Below are 27,823 nucleotides of genomic sequence, written 5' to 3'. Positions count from 1 at the left end.
ATTTTCTCTTTACCTTGATTACTTTCCATAGTTCAACACAAAACTCACTATTGTTGGAGTCTTCCCCCAAGAAAGACAGCCCTGCTGCCAATGAAGCATTTGATAATTAGTTTTCCATAGCTGAAACTGGAGAGATATGAAGTCCCACTGTTTCAAGTACATAGAATTTTTCCCCCTCCTTCCCGCGCCACCAAGTTCATGCCTGCTTAATAAATAGTCCTCATATTATAGTTGACACCACACCGCCCGACAAGAAAAAGAGATATTTCCCGTCCTTGGCTGGCATGGGGTTATGGCTTAGTTCACAGTCTAGAGACATGGCTGCAAGCAGTTTCTGGAACCAAAAGTAGTTCCTCAGGATTCTGGTTGATCTGCAGCAACGCGGCTGCACAAAAGTGTGGTCATCCGGGTTGAATCTCAGCGGAGCATGCGCTGGTATTGGCCCGAGACTCCCCAAGTGTCCCGCTGTTCCAAGTACATAATTTTTTTTTCCCCTCCCCTTCCTGCGCCTCTAAGTTCGTGCCTGCTTAATAGACCTCATAATATGGTGGACGCCACACCACGTTTCTCCCAGAAAAGGGAAAAGAACCGAGAAAGGATATTTCCTCTTGTCAGCCGGCGTGGGGCTATAGCTTAGTTTACAGTCCAGAGAAATGGCTGCTACTTTGATTACCTTCAATATTTCAGTAAAAAACTCAGTATTATTGTTTGGGATTTCCCCCCACAGTCAGACTTGCTTAGGTCGCGCTGCCGCAGTAGCGGCCGTGCGGTTTTGGATTTCTGTATGAAGTCCAGGGAAAATTCTGCCAGAAATTACATCACTGCAATCTTTTACTCCCCTTTTGTGGTGCTCATAAGATGGAAAAGCCTAGAGAGACCCTTTCCTGTTGTTGCAGCCTGGGGTAAACTTTCAGTTCACGGTCTGGGGGTATTTCAGTGGGCTGCTGATGTCCAAAGTAGTTCATTTGAGCCCCAAGATCTTGCTCGAGCGGCAGCAGCGGCGGAAAGGATGCCCACGTGGGCCCGCTGGACTTAAATATCGGCAGGGAGCGGAGCCGGTTCCCCCAGGCGCACCCCCCCATCTCCCTTGCATCCCGCAGCAGCTGGCCTGGTATCTCCATTTTGTGCTCAAAAAGCGGCAACCACTATGTCGTGCCCAGGAGGGAAAGGTTGAGAGAGAGAGGAAAAAAAGAGAAATACCCTACCCCGCTGTCACAGCCTGGGGTAAACTTTCAGTTCACGGTCTTGGGGTATTTGAGTGGGCTGCTGGTGTCCAAAGTAGTTTCTTTGGGCCCCGCGATTTTGCTCGAGCGGCAGCAACGGCAGAAAGGACCAGGAAAAAACTTTAATAGAGTTTTTATGTTTTTTCAACAGTGGGGAACAAATATCTTCTTTATGTATAATTAGGATATTGTAGTGACTTCAGGAGTAAATCAACTATAAGGTACTTATAAAAATATAAGGATTTTGAACCATTTCGCCTTGCAGGATGTGGGTCTAGCTCCTTTTTCAAGAATCCAGGCTAATCTAAAAACCCCAGATCAAAGCTAAATGGTCTTCCACAAGGGTTTTGTTGTTGTTTTTTGTGTTTTATTTTGTTTTGTTTTGATGTTTACTCTTTCGCAGCTCCAGGTCTATGTTAGTTCCTGTCTTTGGTGTCTTAGCTGTGGAGTATATCACTTTGGGCCTAAGAATAATATCATTTGGGGGACTTATGGCTCTTTTTTTTGTAGATGGTAAACTGCTTATTTATTTCTGAATTTCCTAAACAGCATGTTCAGTGAATTAAGGTGAAAGCAAATGGATCATTTACCCATGGCATGGGATTTATAGAAAATTAAGAATTCAGTGTTTACTTCTGCCCTGTGATTGATTTTTATTTTGTAGGATGGAAGATTTGACAAACCCAGAAGATATTCGAACAAATAACAAATGTGACCGGAAGGTATCTCTTTATGGTTATTTAAGAGGAGCACACTTGAAAAATAAAAGCCAAATTCACATGCCAGGTATTCAATTTTGTTGTTGTTGAATTGTTGTTCTATATATGTAGAATTCTTGTTATGACTTTCATTTTTTAAGGAAACTGAGAAGTGGGGGCTAGAGAGATGGCTCAAGGGGCTGAGTGCATGCTTTGATTGTAGGAGGCCCAGGTTCAGTCCCCAGCAACATTCTGTTACCTGCGCAGAGCTGGGAGGGCTCTCTCCCACCCCCTTGCCCAGGGCTCAGGGGATGGCAGTGGGATGGCAGGTATCAACCCCAGATTTGTCTCGTGCAAGGTAAGCACCTGAGTTGTGTGTTGTCATTCCACCCACTTGTTAGAGGTTTTCAAGAATAAAACCGGCCAGCTCAGTTGACCCAGCACCCTCTCTTCTCAGCATGGTCCAGCAAAAGAGACAGTGTTTGTGTTGATTGATACCTTAGTTACTTGTTGAAGCCTTCAAATTATGGGTCATTTCTGCCTGTTTTCTGCTGACACTTGGTAAACTTGTCATTTCTGCTGATGGTTGATAAACATTCTATATGTGATCCACTTCCAGGTGTAGGGGATTTTGCTGTAAGTGACGTTAGTTTCCTTCCCGACCCCTGTGCACTTCCTGAACAACAAAAGAAGCGCTCTTTGAATGAGAAGGAGAAGTTGGTGTATGCCCCTCTCTCGGGAGTTGGTGGTGTGCTGTATGACAAAGATGCTGTCTATGTCGACCTCGGTGGCAGCCATGGCTTCCAGGAATCGGTAGGAGGAAAATCACGGAGTCATTGCGTCAGCCATTATCCACTGAAGCTTTGCATCTTTATTCATATATGTGGCAAAGGCCCCAATGTGTATTATAAATCCGCTAATTACTTAGTTGTCCAGCTAGAAATTAAGTCCTGTCAGTTGTCTAGCTAGACTTTAAGTCCTGTCTGCCGTAACTCCATGCACCATGTTGCACAAGGGAACCCAAGTCTCTCAGTGTAAGCATTGCAGATGGTTTTCGCTTTATGCCAAATGACTGAACTTTAGCTTTCTTCAGTGTTTTCCTTTTCCTCTAAACATACACACATTATCTGGTGCATAATGCAAATTACATATGAATACATATATGTGGCATATTCTGGGTCAGAATTAATGTTTTTCCAGCTCTTGGGGGTACTTGAAAGGTGTGATGATTCTGTTGTTATCTGCTAATATTTATGGAGACAGCTGTCCTGTCATTGCAGAGTTGTGTAGCATCTCTGTACGGCTGCACCTAGTTTACTGAGCCAACCCTAGGAGCATCACGAGGCTCACTTCCCCTGACCTAAGCATTGCTGTAGTGAGCACCCTTATACTTAGAATTTTATTTACTGTGAGCAATCTATTTTATAAATTTGGGATCAAAGCATAGCAGTTTTTTTAACTGATTCCATATTTTCATTTGAAAGTTTTGAAACAGGATTTCAAATAAATTGGTACCTAAGGTCTTTCTAGATATGTTTAGCTTATCAGGTCCATGTACTCCAAAAGTGTTAAAATACTGATAACAGTTATAGGGTTTGTTTTGTGTAGGAGGCCACCCCCACAGTGCTCAGGCCTTACTCCTGCCTCTCTGTGATGGAATCATTCCTGGAGAGGCTCAGGGGACCTTGTGGGATGCAGGGAAGCAAACCTGGGTCAGCTGTGTGCAAGGCAAGCGCCCTGCCCACTGTACTATTTCTGTAGGGTTTTGTTTTGTTTTGTTAATTAAAATTTTTTTGAAGCAGTTAAAAGTATTCCCAGAAAGTATGTTTAGAATAATTTTGAGAAACTGGTCAAAAACAATAAGTCTTGTTTTTCTTCAGAATCCTCGTGTGTTCTTCACTCGCCCTTCCTTGGTGTTCTTTACAGGATGAGGTGAGGCCCACCCATGAACTGGTCCAGAATCTTATTTCCACCCATGCCACCATTGATGCTAAAATGGCTTCAAGTAGAGTGACACTTTTTTCTGATTCCAAACCACTGGGGTCAGAGGATATAGATAATCAAGGGTAAGTTGGCTGTTTTTCTATTAAATCAGAAATGATTATATCACAGTTACTACACAGTTCAGTGGAATTTACTCCAAGTTCTTTTGTTTTATTTTGCTTTTTATGTACATTCATTTCTGAGGTTTCATGTAATATTACATGGGAGAAATATGTAGAAATCAATATTTGATAAACCTCAGATACTCCTCAGATTTCATAAAGCATTTACTATTGCTTACTTTTTAAAAATTTCCTTAAGGGACCTGAGACCACTTGACAGTATCCAAAATGCAGAGAACAAGCAGAGTCAGGAAGCTTATTCAGGGAGGGGGTGGGGGTGGCTGTTCAAATTGCACATATCTTATCTCTGAAAGTTTTAGTTATATTGTAGAATCTATAGTGGGTTGATGTCCGTTAATTGTCTGACTCGTGAATTTCAATCTGGGCTGGAATTTTGTATTTCATGTATAAAGGGGTACATTGGTTTTATTGTGTTTTATGATTCCTAATATGAATCTAAAACTGATTGTAGTTAGGTAGTTTATAATTGTGTTAAATATGTAGAGATTGAGGACATTTTAGTGTGTGGGAGGGGGCGGTTGGGATCATCCTGCCCTCTAGTGGATGGTATGGCTTGATAGTTGAGTATAAGAGACTTGCTAACTACTTTGGGAAAACAGTCTCCATAATATCTCAGCAATGTGAGAAAGTGAGTACTGACTATTAAAAATATAATAGTGCACATATACTGCTTAGTTAACCTGGAAGATAATAACAACTATTATCTTCAAGATCCCCACTATTACAGGTTATGTTAGAATTTTTTATTTTTGAAAATATGCAATAGTCATTCTTCTTGGATATTCTTTCTACCATAGTTATGGTCATAGTTCATACAAAGTGTTTGTAGTCATGTTGTGAACATTTCCTTTTTTATAGTCATCATTTTGCTCTTGATATATTCTAACTTAGCTATTCTCTTTTAGTACAGTTTTTAATATTTTCCTGATCTCCCCTTCACCCTGTTTCGTATATCTTGTTACATTAAATAGCTTTGTAGTGATTTTTTTTTCAGCCTTTGATTTTGGATCTTGATTTATTTTGTTGTTGTTGTTAATCAAATATTTATCTCAGTATTTGGGGAGAATAGCTCCCAGGACCCAATGGATTCTCAAATCCTTGGATGCTCAAGTAATTGCTTGTAATCTACACACATCCTCATGTGTGTTTTAAATTATTTGTAGGGTGCTTATAATATCTAAATAGAATTGAATAGGGAATGATGGTAAGACACTCTGTACATGTTCGATATAGCTGGAACCATCCATCATAGGCATAACTTCTTAATGCGTATTTTCAATCTGAGCTTGGTTAAATCCACAGTATGGAAACCACTGAGTGACAGAGAGCTGATCCACTGTATTGCATTATGTTTTCAATAATTCTTGATGTTTTTCCAACATTTGTTAGAATTTTTTTAAGCAAAACTTTTACTTCTACTTTTTTAGTGGCCTCACAGTTGACTATTAAACTTTTTTTAAAATTCCATTTACTGTTACTTCCCCTATCACTGATCTTTCCAGTCACTATATTGTGTCTTCATTCTGTGTCCTCCCTCCTTTTGGCACATCCCTGCTGGCCCTTGAGCACTTACTTGCCTACTTTCTGACTCAAGTGCTCAGCTTTTCCAGCCTCATGTATTTTTTTCTCTGCCTTTGGACCTGAAGTTAGTCGTTTCTCTAAGAATCGTCCACTTCAAGCTTCAATCTTCTAAATATTTTATTAAACACTCACTTCCCTCCCAAGTGGCCAGCAAGGCCTTCAGTACCAGGATTGACCTGGGCCACCCTAGAGGTGCTGGGACCTTCAGGGCCACACCAAACTGCTTGGTAGCCTCTGGGACTCTGCCAAACAATGCTGAGGACTGTGTGGTGTCAGGAATTGAACCTGCCTTGGACATGTACTGCTATACTTCTGGCTTTCACTTGCCTTTTAAACATTTCCCCACTAGGGTTTAATTTTTCATTGAAGGGTTTTTCTGTTTGTGGGGCTGGAGTGATAGCACAGCAGGTAAGGCGTTTGCCTTGCAAGCAGCCCACCCGGGTTCGAATCCCAGCATCCCATATGGTCCCCTGAGCACCGCCAGGGGTGATTCCTGAGTGCATGAGCCAGGAGTGACCCCTGTGCATCGCCGGGTGTGACCCAAAAAGAAAAAAAAGGGGGGGGTTTCTGGTTTTTTTTTTCCCTTTCAAAATTTAAATCATTCTTTTTGATTAAAACCACTCCTTGGGGCTGGAGAGACAGCTCAGGTGTTAACTCCTTGCGTCTCACTACCCTGTACCACATATGCTACTCACAGTACAGCTAAGAGTGACCCCTGAGCTCTGCTAGGTATGGTCTAAAATCCTCTCCCTCTTTCGCATCTCTTTGAAAGATGCGAGCTGAAAGTAGACCATCGACCGAATATGAAGGCCATTCAATACCTCTGTTGCAAACTACAACACCCCAAAAGAGTGAGAACAAAAGGGAATGCCCTGCTGCAGAGGCAGGGTGAGGTGATGGAGATGGGGTGTAGTGGTGAGAGGGATCGTTGGTGGAGGAGAATGGGCACGGGTGGAGGGATGTGTAAAGAATCACTGTATGAGTGAAATGCAAACACAAAAGTTAGTAAGTTTGTAACTGTACATTACTGTGATTCACTAATAAATTTTTTTTAAAAATCCCCTCCCTTAAATAATAATAAGGAAGTAAAATCACTTCTCCTTGTTTTATTTGCATATTTATGGCTTCCTTTTAGTAGATAAGCCAATTATTGTAGAAATTAACTTATTTTGTTTTTACTTGGCAATATAGGCTGTTGATGCCAAAAGAGGAAAAACATGTGGATTTGAAAACTGGACGAGTGCGTCGGAAAGCTATTTTTGGAGATGAAGAAGATGAGTCTGGTGATAGTGATAATGAAGATGATGAAGAAATGTCTGAAGATGACAGATTGGAAAATAGCTCAAGTGATGATGAAACAGAAGAGGAAGATGCAGAAATGCCTGATAAAGACTGTGTGACCAGGAAACGTGTCAAACGGCAGAGACTTGAAGAGATGGAAGAAGATGCTGAGGTGGATTTGCCAGCATTTGCTGATAGCGATGATGACCTTGAGAGGGGCTCGGAGGATGGAGAAGCAGAGGAAGCTGATGAAAGCAGTGATGAGGATTCCCCTGTAGGAAAGACGGGTATTTTAGAGCCTAAGGCTCTCCGAGAAGGTGATAAGGTGGGACAGTTACAGACTAGTGGTTTGAGGGACAATTTGAATCAGGAGAAGTCTTCGACATTGCGAAAAGCAACCATCACCATTTCAGATTCAGGTCATTGCACAGCCGAAGAGGCATTTGCATCTGAAGATGAATCTGAAGAAAGTTCCTCTCTGAGTGCAGAGGAAGAGGATTCAGAAAATGAAGAAGATAATGGGGAAAAGTTTCCTAAGCCACCTCAAGTAATCATCGGTCAGAAACTGAGTTCAGAGAACTTAACTGATGAGACCAGTGATATAGAAGATTTACTCAAAGAGGAAGACGATTACAAGGAAGAAAACAACTATTCTCTAGAAACTTCAGGTATGATTTATTGTAGCTGCCTTTAAAAACTTTGCATTTAAAGTGTTTTTACAAATAGAACATCTGGATTTGGATATCAGCTCTTTCGGAGATGTGTTTACTGTTTGAATTCTGTATTGAATTATAGGATTTCAGGATGAGTGAGCTGGAAGCCGAGGACAGATAAACAGACATAACCTGTGTTGGCCTTGGTCTTTTTCAGGAGCCCTCAAGTGGAAGGAAGATCTTTCCAGGAAAGCAGCGGAAGCCTTTCTAAGGCAGCAGCAGACAACTCCAAACCTCCGAAAGCTCATTTATGGAACAGGTAAAAAAAAGAGTTCTGGTTTAGATCTAGAAACATTTTGGTTCATTTTCTGAAATGGAGTTTGAGAAAATTGGTTAGAGGATTTGGGTATTGCTTTTGTTAGCTACAAACTATTCCCAGCTGTCAGTTTTTATTTGGCAGGTTTTTTTGTATCAGTAGCCCATGGATAACATAAAATAGTCATGTAAAATAGAATTATGGATTTGCTGTAAAACTTTATTAGAATATTGCCTGTTCTGTCATTTTTGTAGCTCCCATACAAAATCCTTAAGAAATTTTTTTTTGTATATTTTAGTACCCCCAAAATATTGGTTCATTAAAGATGTTTTGCATAAATTGTGATTTTATATTGTGGTCCCCAATTACCACATGATTGTAATGTCAGATATATAAGCTGGAAGAGTAGAGTCAGGGATTGATGTGTTCTAATTTCCAGCCAGGTTTTGCCTAATTGTTTTTAGTTACTTAACATTAAGCTCTCTTGGAGGAATATTCTGTGATAATTGGGAGCTCCCCCAACTTCTAATATTCTGCCTTCTCAGTAAATTCTTTGCTACAGAACACGCTGTACTCGGATGTCCTGGCCTTTCTGCTTGTGTCTGTTGTCTCCGGGACAGTCAGTTCTGAGTTCTCTGGGGTAGACTTATTCTTACTTTTCTATCATGGTGGTCTTTTTAGTGACAGAAGATAACGAAGAAGATGGTGATGATGGGGAAGAGCTTGGAGGGTTGTTTCGTGTCAGCCAGCCTGCCAGAGAGTGTAAGCACAAGGCTGATTCTTTGGACTGCTCCAGATTTCATGTGGAGGCCCCCCATGATTGGGATTTAGAGGAGGTAAGGCTAAGTGTAAATAGTGTGTTAGCCCTTGTGAGAATTCAGGAGTTGTTGTAGTAGGAGATTTTGTTATTTCAGTATTGTCTACCTGTTGTTAGTTTCTCATTTTTATAACAGGAGTTTTCCCCAGATAGAGCAAAATTTGCATCCTAAACTATCAACATGTTTAAAGTATAGTCAGATTTTAAGGGGTCAGAGAGATAGTACAATGGGAAAGGTGCTTCCTTATGCAAATGACCCAGGTTTGATCCCTGACATCACATAGGATCCCCTAAGCCTCACCAGGATCCCTGAGCACAGAGCCAGGAGTGAGTCCTGCCAAGAGTGATCCCTGAGCACTGCTTGGTGTGGCCCCCAAACCAAAAATAATTGCAGTGTATTTGGGTTCCGTTTTCTTCACATCCTCACAATACTTAATTGTTTTAATTATACGTATCCTCGAGATTTGAAGTAGTATCTTCACTGCAGTTCTTATTTTCCTTTCCCTGCTGCTAATTTATCAAGCATGTTTTCATGTGGTCATTTAAAGAAATGTCTGTCCTACTAAATCCATCGAGCTGTGCTTGCCCAATCTCAAGCCCTTGTTCTCCCTTGAGTACACAGCTCTCCTGCTGGTCTCTCTGTCTCTACGCTTCAAGCTCATGTTCTCTCTCGTGAACACGCTTTTCTTTTCCTTTCCCCGACTCGTATCTTTCTCAAGTAGATGCCTCTTACTTCAATTTCCTGCGTTATTCCCTAGAACTTCTAGTACAGTGATTTTTGGCCTTTCTTTTCCCACAGACTGGTGAAAATAGAAGAAATCTTAATGATGTTTTTAATACCCACAAGATTTTGGAGCCACACCTGACAGTGCTCAGGGGCTACTCTAGTCTGTACTAGGGGAGGGGAGGGTTTCTCCTAATGGCATTTCAGGAACCATGTGATGCACTGGGCTTCCACATTGAAAGCATATTGTCAGACCCTTGAGCTGTTTATCTCGCCTGCCTAGGAGGTTTTATCATTTTTATTTCTTTTTAAATAATCTCCTAATTAAGTTGAGGAGGTACCCTACTGTTTTTTAGTTTGTTGATTGTTATTATCATGCAGGACCTGATTTCTTTAGTTTGTTTTCTCTTTGGTCCCTGTTTGTCAGTTTTTATGCTTCCTGAAAGCCAATGCTTTCTTAGAACAACATCCTGGTGATGCTGAGGGACCACATCGGATGCCAGGGATCAACCCGGCTTAGCCATGTGCAGTGCTAACACCATACCTACTGTATTGCGGCTTCAGTCTGACTCTTTTTGCATTAGTGCATTATTGTGTTCATGCAAGACACTTTGTCTTTATCAAAATATTGTCACTGGTCAAAGGAATTAAGGTTTTAAACAACCTTGATAAGCTTGAATTAACAATTAGTAGAATCAACTTTCTAAAACTCCTAACTGCATTGCCATAGGAACACTAGTAAACATTTAAAATTGGTTGATTTAGTAAATATCTGTTGACACTGGAGGTGAGTGACTAGGGCTAAAGAAATGGTCTAGTGGGCCTTGCATATATCCAACCCCAGTTCAACCTCTGGCAGTACGTATGGTACCTTGAGCACCTCCAGGAGTGACACCTGAGCACTGCTGAGAGTGGCAAAAAAAAAAAATAAGGTCAGTGGACTAATAGTACTTTCACTACCTCCTGCTTTATGTTATAACATTTATCTCTGGTTATACTGTCAAAGGTGAAGTTTTCTCAGAAACCCATTTGGAATCTGTAGAGGTCTCTTGGAAAGTACTATTGGGCCCAGTATTGATCTACTGTTTTTTAAATTGAGGTATAATTGACTTTTTCGCTTCATGTGTGCAGTAAGATATTTTCATACAATACAAAATGATCACAGTGAGTCAGTCAGTAACATCTCTTGCTCTGCTTAATTACAGAAAAATTTGTTTCTTGGTAACAACTTATGAGTCTCTTAGCAACTTTCAAACAGCACCATGTTTTAGCTATAGACAGACATCCATGCTGTACATTGCATCCCTGTGACTTATTTGTACCAGAAAGTTGTTCTTTTGACCCCCTTCTCTAATCTCTCCCTCCGTCCCTTTTTATCTCTTTCCTCTCATTCCCTTCTCTTTATTTTCTTTCTTCCCTTACTATCACCCCCGTTCTCTCTCTCTCTTTTCCTCTCTCTCTCTCTCTCTCTCTCTCTCTCTGTGTTACACACACACACACACACACACACACACACACACACACACACACACACACACACATACCCTGTCTCATACCCGGTGGGGAAAGTATATTCAACACCCAGATAATTTCTTTATTCATCCATAGAAAGAAGTAGACTTGCTAGATCATGTGGTTAATCTGTTTTGAATTTTAAATCCACAGTATTTTACAGTATTTTTCATAATGGCTGGGCCTATTTCCATTCCCACCAGCAGTACATAAAAATTGTATCTTGTGAATTTTTTTTCCTGAATAGCCATTCTAATAGGTGTAAGGTAATAATCTGATTATAGCTCTTATTTGCATTTCCTTGAATGTTAATGATGTTGAGCATCTCTTCACGTATCTGTTGGACTATCCATATGTCTACTGTTTCTTAGTAGCACTTATTTTGATGACTGACTAAAATATATCAGCTCATTGTTGTCTTTTCTCTGTAAGGTTATGAACAGTATCAGAGATTGCTTTGTGACTGGGAAGTGGGAAGAGGATAAAGATGCAGCCAAGATCTTAGCAGAAGATGGTAAGTAAAACCTTAGTAGAAGACTTTCTTTCTTTTTGCCCTCTCTTAACTCTTTTGTGGTCAAGTTGAAAATAGCTGTGAAATTCTCTTTGGGTTCTCTTACAAGGGTTATGGGTAAAATTTTGTTTCCTGCTTTTGTGGTCATCTTATTTTCTTTCCCTGGTTAACTGACTTATTAGATGTGAATCTTAAAAGCTTTTTATAAATCATGTCCTCTGTTTTCTTAAAATGGGTTTTTCATGTGTGAAAAATGTACTAAAAAAATTTTTTTTTTGGTGATATAGAGTAGTGTGCATTTTTGTAAAAAAATTACTAAAAAGTACATCATACCATAGCTTCCATTGTCCCTAAAAATAATGTTACCCTACTGAGGTATTTGTGGTCATTTAAAAAATATTATATATGTGCTTTTCTAGTTAAAATCATACCTTATAAATTGTGTCATTAATTTTTTTTAATGTAATGTTTATGATTTAGGTATTCTATCATTCTAATTCAGTTTACAGCTCTATTGTTTGATACAGAATTTTGTCCATATTATAAATAACTACACGGGTCTACCTTGAAATAACTTTTGAATCACATTTGTAAGATATTGTGAAATATAGAATTGATGAGACACTTTGGATTTAGAATTTCAGGATCACAGTTATCAAAAGATTTTTCAGGAAATTTTCTTATATACTGTGACGTAGTGTATCTAGCGGATACTTAAGCTACAGAGGTTTCAACTGCATAGATTCATATCCTCAATTTCCTTCTAACTGCAGATTCCAAGATAGAGGTTGATTGAATCCATGCATGCAGAATTATACATGGATTTTCAGCTGCCAGGGTTTGGATCAGCCCCACTTCATTCAAGGATCAGCTACACTTAGTGTACAGTGTTCACTCAATATTGATTAATACTCATGAGAAAAATTTTTGTTAGTTTGCTAGATATAAATAGTTTTTAATATTATAACTGACATTTAGTAATGAGAATATGTAAAGTATTTTGTTTTATTTTGTTTTCTTTTGCTGGGAGGGGTTGTCTCCTAAATTGCGCTCAGGAGACCTTGGGGCCACTCCTGGCAGTACTTGGCCAGCCAGTGGGAGGTTCAGTGCTAGGGCCCAAGGATGCGGTGCTGCTCGGGCCCTGTCATGCCAGGGACCACCACAGCCACCCCAGCAGTGCTCACAGACTTGCACAACTACACTGGCCATCTTGGGAGGCCATGTGGTGCTGGGGACCAAACCTAGGTCAGGCTCATATTCCCTGATCCGTGAACTGTCTCTTCAGCCTTTAAGGCATTTTGACTACAATAGTGAATTCCTTGTTTGTATTCTTTGACCATTTGGGGGAAGAGTGTAGGGGTCACTCTCAGCAAACTCAGCACTGGGCTGGTCGGGTCAGCTGCTTAGAAGCCACCTTGCCACTATAGCAGTCAGTGCTGAGGGAAGGAGGTGACAGGTGGTGCAGAACAAACGCTCCTTCCCTTTCACCTGTCTTCCCAGCCCCATTTACCCATTATTTAAACAAGATGTTAATGTGAGATTTGGGGGATTTTTTGGTTAGGTTTTGGTTTGGGGTCCACACCCAGCATTGCTAAGAGCTTACTCCTAATTCTTAACTCTTGGCAGTTCTTGGGGACCATATGGGATGCTGGGGATCAAATTTAGGTCAGTCACATGCAAGGCAAGTGCCCTACCTGCTTATCTCTCTGGCTCTACTGGGGGATTTATGCTGATTTTAAAAATGGCTCTAAAAGATATTTATCCTTCCCTTGTTACAAATGTTTTTCTTATTTCGTTGTAAAGTTTTGTTTACCTGAGCATTAAATAACTATTTTTAAATAGTGTGTAGTTAGATCTGTCAATCATATGTTCAATGGGAAGGTTCCTTTCATTTTTATCTGTAGTCTTCCTTGCACAGCACTAATTAGGGCAAGTTTATTGATTTCCATTATTAAAATAGATACGCATGACCCAAATTGATATTGCTTGCACATCTAGTTTTTTGCTGGTAAAGGATGCACTATTTCGTCATCAGTGCTGGCTGCCACACAGTCCAGGTCTCAGAGGCCAGGAGCCACTCCAGCCATCCTCCCTCTGCGAGCCTGCCGCTGTGTCTGGCATTGAACTCCAGGAATCTGGGCGCCTACTCTTACTGGGAGTCTTACATTGTGCTAGTCTCAGAGGGATACTCACATAACCTGCTTTAGGAGCTGAGCTGTCTCATCTCCTCAGTCTCATTGTTATCAATAAACTGTGATCAATGAAGCTCCTGAAGCAAATCATCCCCAAACTCTTTGAACCCAAGGTTGCAAAGCAATTGATCATATGCTGACCAAGTGTTGACTCGTATGCACTGACCAAGGATCCTTACCTTGAGAGAGCTCTTAGAAATGGCGCAAGGAGCCAGAGCGATAGTACAATGGGTAGGGTGCTTGTTTTGTTGCAAGCTGACCCTGCTTCCGTCTCCAGTAGCACCTCTAGTCTCCATAGCTGCCAGGAGTGACCAGGAGTGACCCCTGATCTCAGAGCCAGGAGTAAACCCTGAACACTGCCAGATGTGGCCCAAACCGCCCCCTGCAAAATAAGTAAATGGCTCAAGGCCTTCATAGTGAACCCTCACAGCACAATTTCTGAAGCTCTTAATTCCTCTTTAACTAGCATGAGAGTCACTTTTTATAGTTTTGTTTGATACATTTAACTTGATCCAATCTGGAATTTTGGTAAAGATCAAACCTCTTTTGGTTTTTTGTTTTTGGGGGGACCACACCAAGCAGTCCACGGGACTGCCCCTTGAAGGTGCTCAGGGATGACTCCCAGTGGTGCTGGGGACCATGTGGTTTGTCATATGGTCGAACCGGGTGCTCTCGCATGCAGACTATACACTCCTTCCCTTTAAGCTGTTCTCTGGCCCAAGGAGAACAACTCTCCTTCTTGTTGCAACTCAACAACTCAACTCCCCTTTCCCCAAATATTTTTCCCCCCCAAGTTTTATTGAGGCACCAGGATTTACAATACTGTTAATTATGTTTCATGCATCAGTGTTCTACTACCACTGGAGAGTCAGGCTTCAGCTTCCCTCTACCACGGATCTCTTCTATCCCCCCTCCCCTTTGGTAAATTCACATCTGTAGGAAATTCTCCAGCCTCCTGCCTTTGGCCATTTGTTATCACCTTACTAAGTTTCTTTATATCCTACAGATGAGAGAAATCATTTTATATATATCCACCTCCTATCTTCACTATCCTATCTTCACTAGTCCCATCCACATAGTGGCAAATTGTATGATTTTAACAGATCATAGTTTTCTATCATTGTTGATTGAGTAATGTTGGTTTATAAAGCAGACCCTGAGTTGGCCTGCAGAATTGAGTTGGACAGAGGGGGTTGGGGGGAGGGGGAACTCGAGACATTAGAGAAATGCAGGCCCAGGTGTGGTGGGTGGGTGTGGTGATTAAACACTGTGTGCCTGAAACTCTGTTATTACAAATCACAGCACCTTGATTAAACTGGGGGGATAAGGGTTAATGTCAGTTTATGATCTATTCATGTGTGTGTGGTGTGCATGTACATATATCTATACACACATATCAAATCTTAGTTATAAGGCTATCTCTGTACTATTTGGTATCTACTCTTCCTCTATCCTACTAATTTCTCAAACATATTATTCCCTATGGAGTCTAAGGCAGTTCACCTCTTTTTCTGTTATCTATTTAATCTCTTTCACCTTCACACCTAGGTTAGATTAACCTCTGCTTAATTTCTGCATTTCTGTATAGATGAAAATAGCAATAATATTTTCAGATTGTTCCAAAGCAAAAATGTACAACAAAGAAAGTAGAATTTGGAACATGAAAGTGCTGAGTTGTCCCTCCAAGCTTATGAATTGTGTTTTCAGTCAAGAGTGTGAAACCCTATTTTCATTAGAACAAAAAATGCCACTATCCTTACATGTTCTGCAATAGATTTGTCACTCAAATAAGTGTTGACATCCTTCTGGGTCACATATTTGGAGCAACCTCATTCTTTTTAGTAACTGTATATTACATTGACTTGATGTTGCTTTTTCACCCACTGATTGCCATTCCATTTTTGTTCACTTTTCGGCCTTACACACATTTACTTAGTTGGATTTCGCCCCAAAATCCAATAATAAATGAATAAAAGTTGGGGGGGGGGCGATGCAGAGCTCCCTGGTGCCTGGAGGTCCATAGTGCCATATGCAACCTTGTTCACACTCATTGGGTTGTTCTTCCCTAGAGGAGCTCTATGGTGACTTTGAAGACCTGGAAACGGGGGATGTACACAAAGGAAAATCCAACACGGATTCTCAGGTATCATTCCCATGCCACTCAGCCACTGCCCTCAAGCCACTGCCCTTTGATATGTGGTCAGTTTGTTCTGAGAGAGGTCTATATTAAAAAACATGAATCTTCTCATTGATGTATTCCCTTCCAAAAATATAGAGGGAGAGTAGAAATCAAATAACCTTTTGGATGACGCCTGCTACCTCTTGTCATGATTCTTCAGTCATTGAAATTTTAACTCTGGGCATTGTCTTCCTCTCCACCATTCTTTTTCTTATTCTCCTTTTATTATTTGGTTTTACATGGGTTGAGGAACTCCCAAGTGGTTTTCAGGTCACCTGGAACCCTTCTTGCTAATTCTCTGCCAACCAGGCCAGTGATTCAATGTGAAGCCCAAGGATGTGGTGCTGTCTGGCCCTATAAAGTGCTAGGGATGACCCAGGGCTCCCCCGCAATGCCCAGAGCTGCACCCAGTGATACTCTCAGGAAACTATGACCCAGGGATTGGGCCTGAGTCATCTGAAGGCAGCACTTTAACACCTGTACTATCTCTCCAGCCCCTTTTCTCCTTTTGTCAGATTTAAGTGCCTTTAAAAAAAAAAAAAATCCGTTTTTTTTTTCCAGTATTTTTCTAGAATGGTGCTTGGGAGTAGCTGAGTTGGGGGTATTTGTTATTTTTATTTGTGTTTGCCCTTCTCAGCCAGATTAAACAATGACAATTAATGGTAATGCTAGCTAAATTCCTCTTGAATTTATACCAAAGGCTGGAATATATACCAAAGGCTGGATTGTGTTTTCAGTCCTCTGTAATATTTAAAGAAAAGAGTTCTGCAAACCCTTTTTTTTCTTCTGGAAAATATTTTTTCTTCTGGAAATTTAAGAGTGAAGATGAGGAGGAAGAAGTCAAGGAAAAAATTGACCCCAGTGAAGAAGAAAGCGCCAAGAAAAAACATTTGGAGAAGAAGAGAAAATTGAAGGAGTTGTTTGATGCAGAATATGATGAAGGAGAGAGCACATACTTTGATGATCTAAAAGGAGAAATGCATAAGCAAGCACAGGTAAGAAAACTTCGTGCCCGTTCACTTTATCTCAAGGCTGTTGTAGTGAATATGTATCTTTGCTTAGGTTTCTGCTCCCTGAACTGCTTCTGTGTCTCTCTTTGGGACCCCTAGAGCAAGATACAGACTGTCTAACATCATCTAATTATTTCTTCAGTCAGAAATCCACCAGAGAAATCAGGGCATATTTTTATGCCAAAAATTTAGTGCTGAGGAAGCAGAAATGATTGAGACAACAGCAGCCACTTGGAGGAGCTCTCAGTGTAGTGATGGAGGCAGCATTGCCTTAGCATCTGGTTACTGTTTCCTGGAACCATCATTAAATCACAGGAGTGATTAAATGACGCTTGCCCCTCTGTTGCTTGTGTCCCCACCACTGCTCTCTGGGGAAAGGGATTCTGAAATTGGGCAGAATTTAGAGGATACTTGGAGTGTACAGGCAGGTGTGGACATAGAGGTAATCCACTGCTCCTGCTTAGAATACTGAGCAGGCTGTTTTGGGCTAAACAGTGTAGGACTGTAATAACAGAGTCATGTGGTAGTAAACCTCGGTAGAGGTTCTCTGAGACTCATGTTTGAGTAGATTAGGAATCGGTCAACAGCTGAGAAAGAGGATGAAAAGGAAATAGTGTTTGAAGAATGAAACAGTTGGAAAGAAAACTTTGTGAAAGTGAGGGAATTTGAGAAGGTTTCTGACCAACATCAAGGGCTCTTTACATAGTTCTTTACAGTTCATGTATCTTGAAGCAACAGAGAATCTTGGGACATATCCTGAACAGACTAAAGAGAAGGACTGTTACTTTCAAAATCTAAAGAAATCTCTGGTTCCTTTATTTAAAAAGTATTCAATATGTCAATCTGACATTTATAAAAAGTAACAGTAGTTGTAGGTCTTTATACTGTTTGTCTATTTTTCACCCCTTCACATATATAGCTTAACCGAGCAGAATTTGAAGATCAAGATGATGATGCCAGAGTTCAGTATGAGGGTTTTCGACCTGGGATGTACGTCCGAATTGAGATAGAAAATGTTCCCTGTGAATTTGTGCTCAACTTTGACCCACATTACCCAATTATTTTGGGTGGTTTGGGCAATAGTGAAGGCAATGTTGGATATGTGCAGGTAAGATCCTATGCAACCTGCTTGTCAGTTAAGAGTCTTTGAACCTATCTCCAATAATCTTACTGAAATATTTTCTCCATTCAGATGCGTCTGAAGAAACATCGCTGGTATAAAAAGATCCTCAAGTCGCGAGATCCGATCATTTTTTCTGTAGGGTGGAGGAGATTTCAGACCATCCCACTGTATTATATCGAAGACCACAATGGAAGACAGAGGCTCTTGAAATACACCCCGCAGCACATGCATTGTGGAGCGACATTTTGGGGTAAATAGGATTCAGATGTTTCTAGATTAAACCGTTTGAGTTTAAGCATTATAATTTTGCTTTTTTCTGTGATAAAGTTTAGTTCTTTTTTTTTTTTTTTTGGTCTTTTGTTTTTACACTAAATGTTTAAAACAATCCAAAATATTTTATCTTATATAGTTTTTCCCTCTGTTTTCTTTAAGGTCCCATCACTCCACAGGGAACAGGGTTCTTGGCAATACAATCTGTCAGTGGCACAATGGTAAATATTTCAGATGTCTTCATTGTATACAATATGTGGAATTTTACTGGAAACTTTACATAGAAAATTATTGATTTTAGAATACATAGTACATTTCTCTCAATTTTATTTTTCATTTTGCATTTGGGGGCTTCTTTTAGAAGATCTTAGTAGTACTCAGCTAAACACCAATACAAACCTCTGAGTATACATTTGATACCAGCCAAATATGAGCAGCCCCTCATAATGCTAATTTTATGTTCACAGTCTTTATTCCATCAACCAGAATAGGTTTTATTAACCCCATTTAACAGAAAATAGCAGATATAATCCACCCTAGAAGCCTAAAGTTTAATTTCTTAAACATTATAACCAGATTTTCATCTTTCTTTTCATGCTGAAAAGGTCATTATGAAATTGTTGCTATGAAATCACCAATGAAAATACTCAAGATGTTATTACTAGTTTTATTTTTGTGTTATATGTATTATAATTTAAGTACTAATGCTTGTAACAAATAGTTTCACATGTTTAGATGGTTTTTCTTTGATAATTGTAATTAAAATGCACTTTGTTCATTTGTTGCATGAAAGAGAATTATTTTTGTTTGGCTGATATTCTTATAATTTGGGGTTTCTTTTTAGCCAGATTTCCGGATAGCTGCCACAGGAGTTGTCCTCGATCTGGATAAATCTATAAAAATTGTGAAAAAATTAAAGCTCACTGGTTTTCCATTTAAAATTTTCAAAAATACTTCATTCATTAAGGTTTGTATATCTGTATATTGTATTTATAACTCTTGTTAAGGGAGGAAAAACTATACTTCTAAAAAAAGCTCTGAAGTATTTAAAACCTTTTAGAAAGCTAGTCTTGAATATTTTTGGTTCACTTCCTTGTATCATACTTGAAAAGTATACTCAGAAATCTTAAGGTAAGGAAAAATATTTAGCAGTTGAGGCTATTATGTATTCCTTATGAAACTATCAAAGAGCAATATATGTGGGAAATTTTGTTAGTGGAGGTGCTTCTGTTAAAATAGTTAAGATAATCATTAAGCATTCTTAAAATATAGAGTAAAACCACTAGTATTTATCTAGCTCTCTTTCTATTTTCTGACAGTGTCACCTGATTTAGCTTGCAGTAGAGCTTTGTAAAATGACAACTAAGACTGTCTGTGCCTATTATATTTAACAGTTATCCTTTCTTTCTCAAAGATGTCTATTAACTAATAATAGGCCCATTAGAGTCTTGATTAATACTAATTAGGGAAAATGCAATAGAGTTTCATCCTTTTTGAGATAGTAATTCTACTTGGGTAAGTTAGAATTTTTTTTCTTTTAAACCTTTCAGTGAAGTTTTTTTTGTTTGTTTTTCTGGTGAGACAGGTGGGTTTTATTGGTGTTTTTTTGTTTGTTTGGTTGATTGATTGGTTTTTGGGTCACACCCAGGGTACTCAGGTTTTACTCCTGGCTCTAGCAGTGCTCAGGGGACAGAGATGTAATCTGAACTGGCCATGTACAAAAGCAAGAGCGTTAACCCCTGCTCTATGTCTGGCTTTCAATTAATATTAAATGTTAACTGAGCTTGGTTGGGTGTCTGAACTAAGAAATAAGGTATCTAATTTTATGTGTGTGTTTTTTTTCTTGTACCTGTAGGGAATGTTTAATTCTGCCTTAGAAGTGGCAAAATTTGAAGGTGCTGTCATTCGAACTGTCAGTGGAATAAGGGGACAGATCAAGAAAGCCCTCCGGGCTCCAGAAGGAGCTTTCCGGGCCAGCTTTGAGGATAAGTTACTGATGAGCGGTAAATATCCTTTGTGGTATATTCATAATAGCTTGTTAACCTTCCATTATTGATTTCTAGCTAGTGGGATTAGAGGTTGTAATTTAGGTCTTTAAAAAATCAGTCAGATTGAACAGAGAAGAGGCCAGGCAGTCTGGTGAGCAACGCGGCCGGAGAAATGCTCCGGACTGGAATCTGGGCCAACAACACCAGGGATCCAGACGGAGGAGGTACAGCTGGGACGCCTTCTCCAAATGGAGCCCTGGCGACACTGAGCAGCAACTAACACGGCTCCGGGTTGCGGGACTGGAACACATTCGAACCGCGCGGCCGCTAGCGCCGCCGTGCAACCTTTTCTAAAAACTGAAAACACAATCTTTTAATGGAAAATCAATTATCAAATGCTTCCTTAGTAAGGCTGTCTTTCTTGGGGGGAAACTCCAACAACAATAGTGAGTTTTGTTTTGCGATATGGAACGTAATCAAGGTAAAGAGAAAATGAAGTGAAATTCATCAGTTATACAGTGGGGGGTGGGGAGCGGGGGGTATACTGGGGATTCTGGTGGTGGAATATGGGCACTGGTGAAGGGATGGTGTTTGAATATTGTATAACTGAGACATAAACCTGAAAACTGTGTATCTTTCCACATGGTGATATAATAAAAATTTAAAAAATCAGTGAGCTCTAGCTCTTCCCATTTGGATTATGCATTGTGCAGAGTTTTACTATGTCTGAGGCTATTTGGTTCATAACAAGTCAGTGTTTTTGTGGTATATATAAATACTTCATTGGATGAAGTTCTGCTATAAAAACTGTGCAGCCTGCTAGAGAAATCTAGGGTGAATGATTTGTATTTTGGCAAGTTAACATGGGTATTCTTTTGGAAATATTAAAGAAAATTTCCTCTCTTTGCAGATATCGTCTTCATGAGAACTTGGTATCCTGTTTCCATCCCAGCCTTCTATAATCCAGTCACATCTTTATTGAAACCTGTTGGTGAAAAAGACACCTGGTCAGGAATGCGGACTACTGGCCAGCTACGGCTGGCTCATGGTATCAAACTAAAGCCCAACAAGGATTCTCTCTATAAGGTACAGTTACGTGTAAACTCTGGAAACCAGTGGTCCAGATGCTTTCTGTGTTTTGAATGTTCAAATAGAAAGTCTGACAGTAAACTTAATTGAACATATTCTGTATTCATGGACTATTTTGAAAGGAAGATAGGAAAGTGAGACTAATGATTTTCTGTGCATTGAACCAATTTTTCCACCTTACGCATTGCTTTTAAAAGTAATGTATTTTTTGTTCGTTCGTTTTTATTTTTGTTTTGTTTGGGGGTGGAGGAGGACACAGCTGGCAATGCTCAGGTGATATTCCTGGCTCTTCACTCAGGAATCACTCCTGGTAAGGCTCAGGAACCATTTGAGATGCCAGGGATTGAACCCGGGTCAGCCTCATGCAAGGCAAACACTTTACCTGTTAAATTGTCTCTCCAGCCCCAAACAGTATATTTTTATTAAATATTGTGGATTTGGAAGAAAGTTACAGGAGTTATTGAATAGTTAACATGGTCACAGGAAAGTTTACAAGACTTAAGTATACCTACCACTCAGTTTCAAACTCACCCAGGTCACCACCACTTGAACCAAACAGTAGAATTGACAGTCTAACAGATGTTCTTACTTGGGGTGTTGTCCTCCTAGTCACGCCCCCACCTGTACCTCAAAGGTAGCCACTATCTTATCTGCTAATATAAATGAATTCTTCCTAGTTTAGGGTTTTGTATATACTATCTTAGCTGGCATCTTTAAGTTTTATAAGACTCATTCGTGAGTTCTTTAGACATTCATTGGTTATCATTGTTAAGTAGATTTTCATGATAGTGTTACATTCTTTATTGATGGACAGTTGTCAGGAGATCTGTTTGGTGTTCAAGTATATGCATTTCTTCTACACAGATTGCCAAGGATGAGATTGCCAGATTGCAGGATACTCCTGTGTTCAGCTTCAATGTATAGTGCCTATGGCATTCTGAAGTCCATACTGAGTAATGTCCCACCAGCAGCCTATCAGAGTTCTAGTTATTTCACATCTTCACCATTAGTTTGTTTTCTTAATTTTTTTATGTTCTCAGTGACTGTCTGGATTCTCATTTTCATTTAGATTATGATTTCTAAGACCTTATTTGTTGTTATATGTAAGATACCCAATGTTTCATAATAAGTGGGTAGTTCAGGGTTTGGTCCGCCAAAGAAGCAAGTATCTCAGTTACTATTTTCTCAGTAAAAGATATCTAAAATTTTGAGTCATCTTTTTTGAATTCCTATTAATATACATTTGGAGACATAGTCCAGCCTGTTGAAATTTTTCATTTTGAAAAGGATGGTACTTTGATATCTTATTTAAAAAAAATATTGACATGGATAATATCTTTGATATTATATTTAAGGAGGTAGCAGAAGTAGTTTCTGTATAATTGACTTGGCCTTAGTAATGGTCTAAGGCAAAACTTTCGGTTCATCATTAACTCTCTCAGAGGCAGAATTTTGCAGTAAAAAGTAAGAATTTTGTGCGTCTCAATTTTGGCATAGAACTTAGACTACCTGAAAAATATTCTGTAGCAGATAGAGATGTACTTCAGTGCCTGCCTTGCATGTACAAGGCTCTGAGTTCAATCCCTAGCACTGCACAAAAAGAGAGTTAAATGCTGAGAATGTTTTGCCTCCATCTGTTATTTAGATCTGACTTTTTTTTTTCAACTGGACTTTTCATTAGGAACAATAAAATCTGGGACATAGTATTGAGGAATTAAAATGGTAGGATTACTTTTGGCTGTTGTTAGGAGGAAGAACATTGAGATAGACTAATAGAACTGGGGGGGGAAATGAAAGTATTCTTATTTAGCCTAGAAAAAAATGCTGCCATGCTGTAGGACAAACTTAATTTTCCTTTAAAAGAACATTTTGGTGCTGGAGAGAGAGTGCAGGGGATAAGACAATTGAGTTGTGTGATCCCTGGCACTACATACGGTCCCTGGAGCCAGGAGTAAACCCTTAGCAGCCAGGTGTGACTCCAAAACCAAAAAAACACAAAACTTCAGATATATTCACCTACTCTGTTGAGATAAGTCATATTATATAGTAGAAATGAGCACAGTTAATTTCTTGGAAAGAAATACAAATAAATTCTGTTGGTTCCCCTCTTTTGCCCAGAAATACATATCTGTTGAGACAGTCCACGCTTGACTATTATTTCTTGTGGCTAGCAGGTATTGGTGTTACTCATTTTGTGGAAAATTCAAATTGTTGCAAATTTTAAATGCACATAGATTATGATTTAATTAATGTCACTCTTTTTCTTTTCAGCCAATCATGAGGCAAAAGAAGCATTTTAATTCTCTGCATATTCCAAAAGCCTTGCAGAAGGCCTTGCCATTTAAGAGCAAGCCTAAGACTCAAGCAAAGGCAGGCAAGACGCCGAAGGACAGGATAAGACCAGCTGTCATACGGGAGCCTCATGAAAGGAAGGTACTGTCAAGGGATAGCTTCTTGCTGGCTGCATTTGCATGTGAAAATTAGGTTTTTGGTGACACAGTTGGCATCTCTGTTGTATTCTTGTTTTTCATCTGGGGAAGAAAAAGGGCCAGTCTATTTCCTGTTTTGGTTTTCTCATGCTCAACTATACACATTTTAGAGGGGAAGAATAATATACATCTCATATCTGGGCTGTACATAGTATCCACAGAGAGACTTAACAGAGCTAGTGTGATGAAGGCCATTATTTAAATATCAAGTAAATGTGCTCCTACTTTATCGTCATGCCTATGTGATTTCCTAGTTCTGAGTATGTTTACTCTAGGTTGATATTTATTTGGATTATAAATTGACTTGTTTTGATACAGCTAGTCTGATGTGTTTAGGCTACCTGAAACTTAGAAGTACACATGCTGTAGCTGTAAGAATATTCTGACGCTCTCCGTTTCTGTCTGTGTCAGATCCTCGCACTGCTTGATGCTCTGAGTACAGTGCACAGTCAGAAGATGAAGAAGGCCAAGGAGCAGCGGCACCAGCACAATAAAGAACACTTCAAAATGAAGCAGAAAGAGGAAGAAGAAAAACTGAAACGACAAAAGGATCTCAGGAAGAAGCTATTCCGAATTCAAGGCCAGAAAGAAAAAAGAAATCAGAAGTCCAGCCTAAAGGGACCAGCTGAGCAACCTAAGTAAGCCCAGATGGATTGCCCTTTGCACCCGCAGAGGTGGGTGTTTCCGGTGTTACTGTGTTTGTAAAGAACAAGGAAGACCTTTTATTGGATATACCGCGCAGACTGTGCCTTTAAAAGGAGAAATGAAAACTGCTGATAGGACACCTGTTCATTCCTAGTGCCTGGGTTATGCCAAAATTGAAAATGATTTAATTTATGGTTTTATAGTTTCCCTCACATTCCTTTTATCTGACTCAGTTTGTTTGTACCACTCAAAAAAAAAATTCATTAAATATTTTCCTGTTAACTCCTTAATAGTTTTTATTAAGGATAAGAATGAATGTTTGATGATTGTCGATAAGCTCCTTGCTTTTTCTGTCACTTCTATGATGAGTCTTCCAAAAGGGAAAACAATAGTAAATTGAAACCTCAGCTTTAATGTGATATTTTAGAGAAGGGTATAATTTGGCTCTTGTCTGCTATATGTTATGTTCTTTGATTATGGCCCTAATATAAATTTTATCTTATTTTACACATTTTATATGGTAGTCTAGTCGATAGAGAAGGAATAGAAAACACTATCAGCTCAGGGAATTGCTATCTCAGCTACATAGGGACCCAAAGGAAAATGTATATTCATCAGTAGGTTTCATTCACTTTCCAGTTTGGATTTTTATTGATCTCATCTTATGCAGTCCATATGATTACATGTTGATATGATTGTGTGTGGTATAATCATAGAGTCACACACTGTAGTACTATTGCACTGTCGTCCCATTGTTCTTTGATTTGCTCCAGTGGGCACCAGTAATGTCTCCATTGTGAGAGTTGTTACTGTTTTTTGGTATATTGCATACACCATGGGTAGCTTGCCAAGCTCTGCTGTGCAGGCGGGATATTCTCAGTAGCTTGCCGGGCTCTCCAAAGGAGACGGAGGAACCGAACCAGGTCAGCCGCATGCAAGGCAAACGCCCTACCCACTATGCTATCACTCCAGTCCAGATTTATAGAGTTTTACAAATTCCCCTTCTTACCTCCAGTTGTAATATTTTGTACAAATATAATACAACATGGTAATCAGGACCTTGACATTGATAGTTTTTATATTATTTAGCATTTCCATTTTATTTATATTCATATGTGTCAGAGGGGTGGAAAATATGAAACACTTCACAAAATTGCCGATTATCTCCTAGAGCCCAGACTTTGGGGATGACACAAAAGGAACTGTTTATAGATCCCAGAAAAGGTGAAAATTCCTGAGAATTTCAGAAGGCAGAGCCCAACAGGCTCCATAGTGGGAGGCAGGAGAAATTCCAACGGGCATAGCTGCTTTAACCGATGAAGCAGCGTAAAGATCGCCTGACCTCCCTCCACTGGCCTGGAGCAGTGGACAGTCTCGTCTTTTCTCAGGGATGGTGCCCCATCCTCCCAGGCTCTAGGCAGTGCCACAGCAGTCTGAGACCTGCCTGGTGAGTGGGCAGATGAGCTGGCCGTCCCAGGGCACCTCTCCACCCATAGGAAGAGTCCATGACCTTGCAGGTTGGCAGTCCCTGGGTGGCACTGGGGTTGAAGAACAGGTAGCTGACCTTCCCTGAGAACATGAGGAGCAGGGGTGGGCAGTGGGCATCAGATGTGAGAAAAGGGAGAGAGCATGAGCTGAACAACAGAAGCCGCAGATAAATCCACCAAACATGAAAATCATTTACATATGCACAATAAAAATCCTCAGGAGGATATTGGAAATGTGAAGCTAGATGCAGGCAGAGATGAAAAAGAACCAGCTGGGGATATTGGGTCTGAACAATGTAAATGCCAGAACAATGAATTCATGGGGAGGCCGAAGAGCAGAAGAACCTCTCCAGGCAGGAGATTGGTTGGAGGCTCTTAGAAGAGAAGGGGAAGGGGTCAGTGAGATGGCAGATTAAAGAGGGATCCGAGTGAGAGAGAAGCAGCCAAATGTATCTAATTACGAGTCTCAGAAGGAGCGGGAAAAGCAACAGATAAGAGGAAATAGAAATTATATGCATCAGGCAGGAAAGAAAGGCATTTGCATTTCCCTCTTTCCTTTGCTGTTGTTGCTTCAGTTCCGTGGACTGGGGGTTCGCACCCTGTGCTCAGGGCTGCCAGGGTCACACTCAGCGTGTGGAGGTTTGTTAGGGGATTGTGTGGCCCCTGTCTTGGTTCAAAGCCAGATTTCTACCACTAGGCTCTCCTGGCTCCAGCTCCTGCACTCTCTCAGTGAAAATTTTGTGTATTGTTTGAACATTTGTCTATTTTAAGTCAAGATTCTGAAAACCTCCAAAGAGAATAAAAATAATACAGAGAAGCAGGAGTCATTCTGCCACAGAAATGACAGATGAAAGGAAGAGAAGGGCAGTGGCAACATGCGAAAGGAAGCGGTGTCCTGCACTGATATGGGAGGGTGGAATGAGGCACTGTCAAGTGCTGTGAGACCTCTAAAACTCCAAAACACCAATGCACCCCTTACAGGATAACATATTTGAGCAGGAAACCCAGGGCGATGCCTCCAGCTTTGGGTGACTTAGGATTGCGTGTTGATATTGAAGAAAGCAACCGTTCGACAAGAGTTGTTAAGCAGAGTGACAGATGGCCCAGGGAGTGGGGTTGGGCTGAGGACACTACTTTGACTGGGTGAGTGCTGAAGCTCTCCCTGCCCTGTTGGAGGGAAGTCACAGACATCTCCCAGGGACAACAAAACTCACAAAGGCAGCTGATCCAGTTAAGGAGTCTACTTCCAGAGACTGAATGTGGGAGTATTATTTACAAACCATTGAAAGGAAATTTGCTTTTTTTCCCCCAGTGGAAAATAGGAAAGAGAAAAGAGGAAGGTGTCTCTGTGTGTGTCTGTGTCTGTGTGTCTGTGTGTCTGTGTGTGTGTGTATGTGTGTGTGTGTGTGTGTGTGTGTGTGTGTGTGTGAGAGAGAGACAGAGAGAGAGAGAGAGAGAGAGAGAGAGAGAGAGAGAGAGAGAGAGCTTTTCTACACAATAGGAAAAAGAATAGGGTGTATGTGGGGGTGGGGGTGGGGGGCGAATGTAGGAGCTTTTCTGCACTGATATCTTTTCCTCCCAAACCAAACTGCTTTTCTATGTTTTAGTACCATTTGGCGTAGCTGGTATTTAATACTGGCATGGAAACTTCTCTTCGTTTTTTAGATTTTTCTTTCTAATGTCTTTATTTTAGATGCACTTTTTGTTTTGTTTTAGACCATGCCCTAGTAGCACTCAGGGTTCACTCTTGGCTCTGTAATCAGAGATCATTCCTGCCAGTGCCCCTCAGGGGGCCCTCTGGGGTGCCAGGAATTGAACCCAGGTTGGTTGTGTGCAAAGCAAGCATTCTACCTGTGCTGTCCAGTCCTGTTACCGGTCTTAGCAGCGTTGGAATCGTGGTGAGCCTCGC

The 27,823-nt window shown here is 40.3% G+C and overlaps 1 protein-coding gene across 1 annotated transcript in view; it reads left to right on the top strand.

The window, feature by feature from the left end:
* The window catches only part of BMS1 (BMS1 ribosome biogenesis factor), a 33,044-nt gene extending 5,768 nt beyond the window's left edge, over positions 1 to 27,276 (top strand). The window contains exons 7-23 of the mRNA XM_055119573.1: positions 1,888 to 2,009; positions 2,541 to 2,734; positions 3,848 to 3,987; positions 6,820 to 7,577; positions 7,780 to 7,881; positions 8,560 to 8,714; positions 11,364 to 11,445; positions 15,704 to 15,777; positions 16,632 to 16,808; positions 17,743 to 17,931; positions 18,016 to 18,196; positions 18,379 to 18,437; positions 19,061 to 19,183; positions 20,072 to 20,219; positions 21,115 to 21,290; positions 23,565 to 23,726; positions 24,194 to 27,276. Of these exons, the coding sequence (XP_054975548.1) occupies positions 1,888 to 2,009; positions 2,541 to 2,734; positions 3,848 to 3,987; positions 6,820 to 7,577; positions 7,780 to 7,881; positions 8,560 to 8,714; positions 11,364 to 11,445; positions 15,704 to 15,777; positions 16,632 to 16,808; positions 17,743 to 17,931; positions 18,016 to 18,196; positions 18,379 to 18,437; positions 19,061 to 19,183; positions 20,072 to 20,219; positions 21,115 to 21,290; positions 23,565 to 23,726; positions 24,194 to 24,424 (3,073 nt within the window). The 3' untranslated portion in view covers positions 24,425 to 27,276. The remainder of the gene's footprint in view (positions 1 to 1,887; positions 2,010 to 2,540; positions 2,735 to 3,847; positions 3,988 to 6,819; positions 7,578 to 7,779; positions 7,882 to 8,559; positions 8,715 to 11,363; positions 11,446 to 15,703; positions 15,778 to 16,631; positions 16,809 to 17,742; positions 17,932 to 18,015; positions 18,197 to 18,378; positions 18,438 to 19,060; positions 19,184 to 20,071; positions 20,220 to 21,114; positions 21,291 to 23,564; positions 23,727 to 24,193) is intronic.
* The last annotated feature ends 547 nt before the right edge of the window (positions 27,277 to 27,823 follow it).

This window comes from Sorex araneus, chromosome 11 (genome assembly GCF_027595985.1).
Source record: "Sorex araneus isolate mSorAra2 chromosome 11, mSorAra2.pri, whole genome shotgun sequence".
NCBI classification, from domain to species: domain Eukaryota; kingdom Metazoa; phylum Chordata; class Mammalia; order Eulipotyphla; family Soricidae; genus Sorex; species Sorex araneus.
Note: the sequence above shows the minus strand (reverse complement) of the source record. Positions and strands in the feature narration are given on the sequence as shown.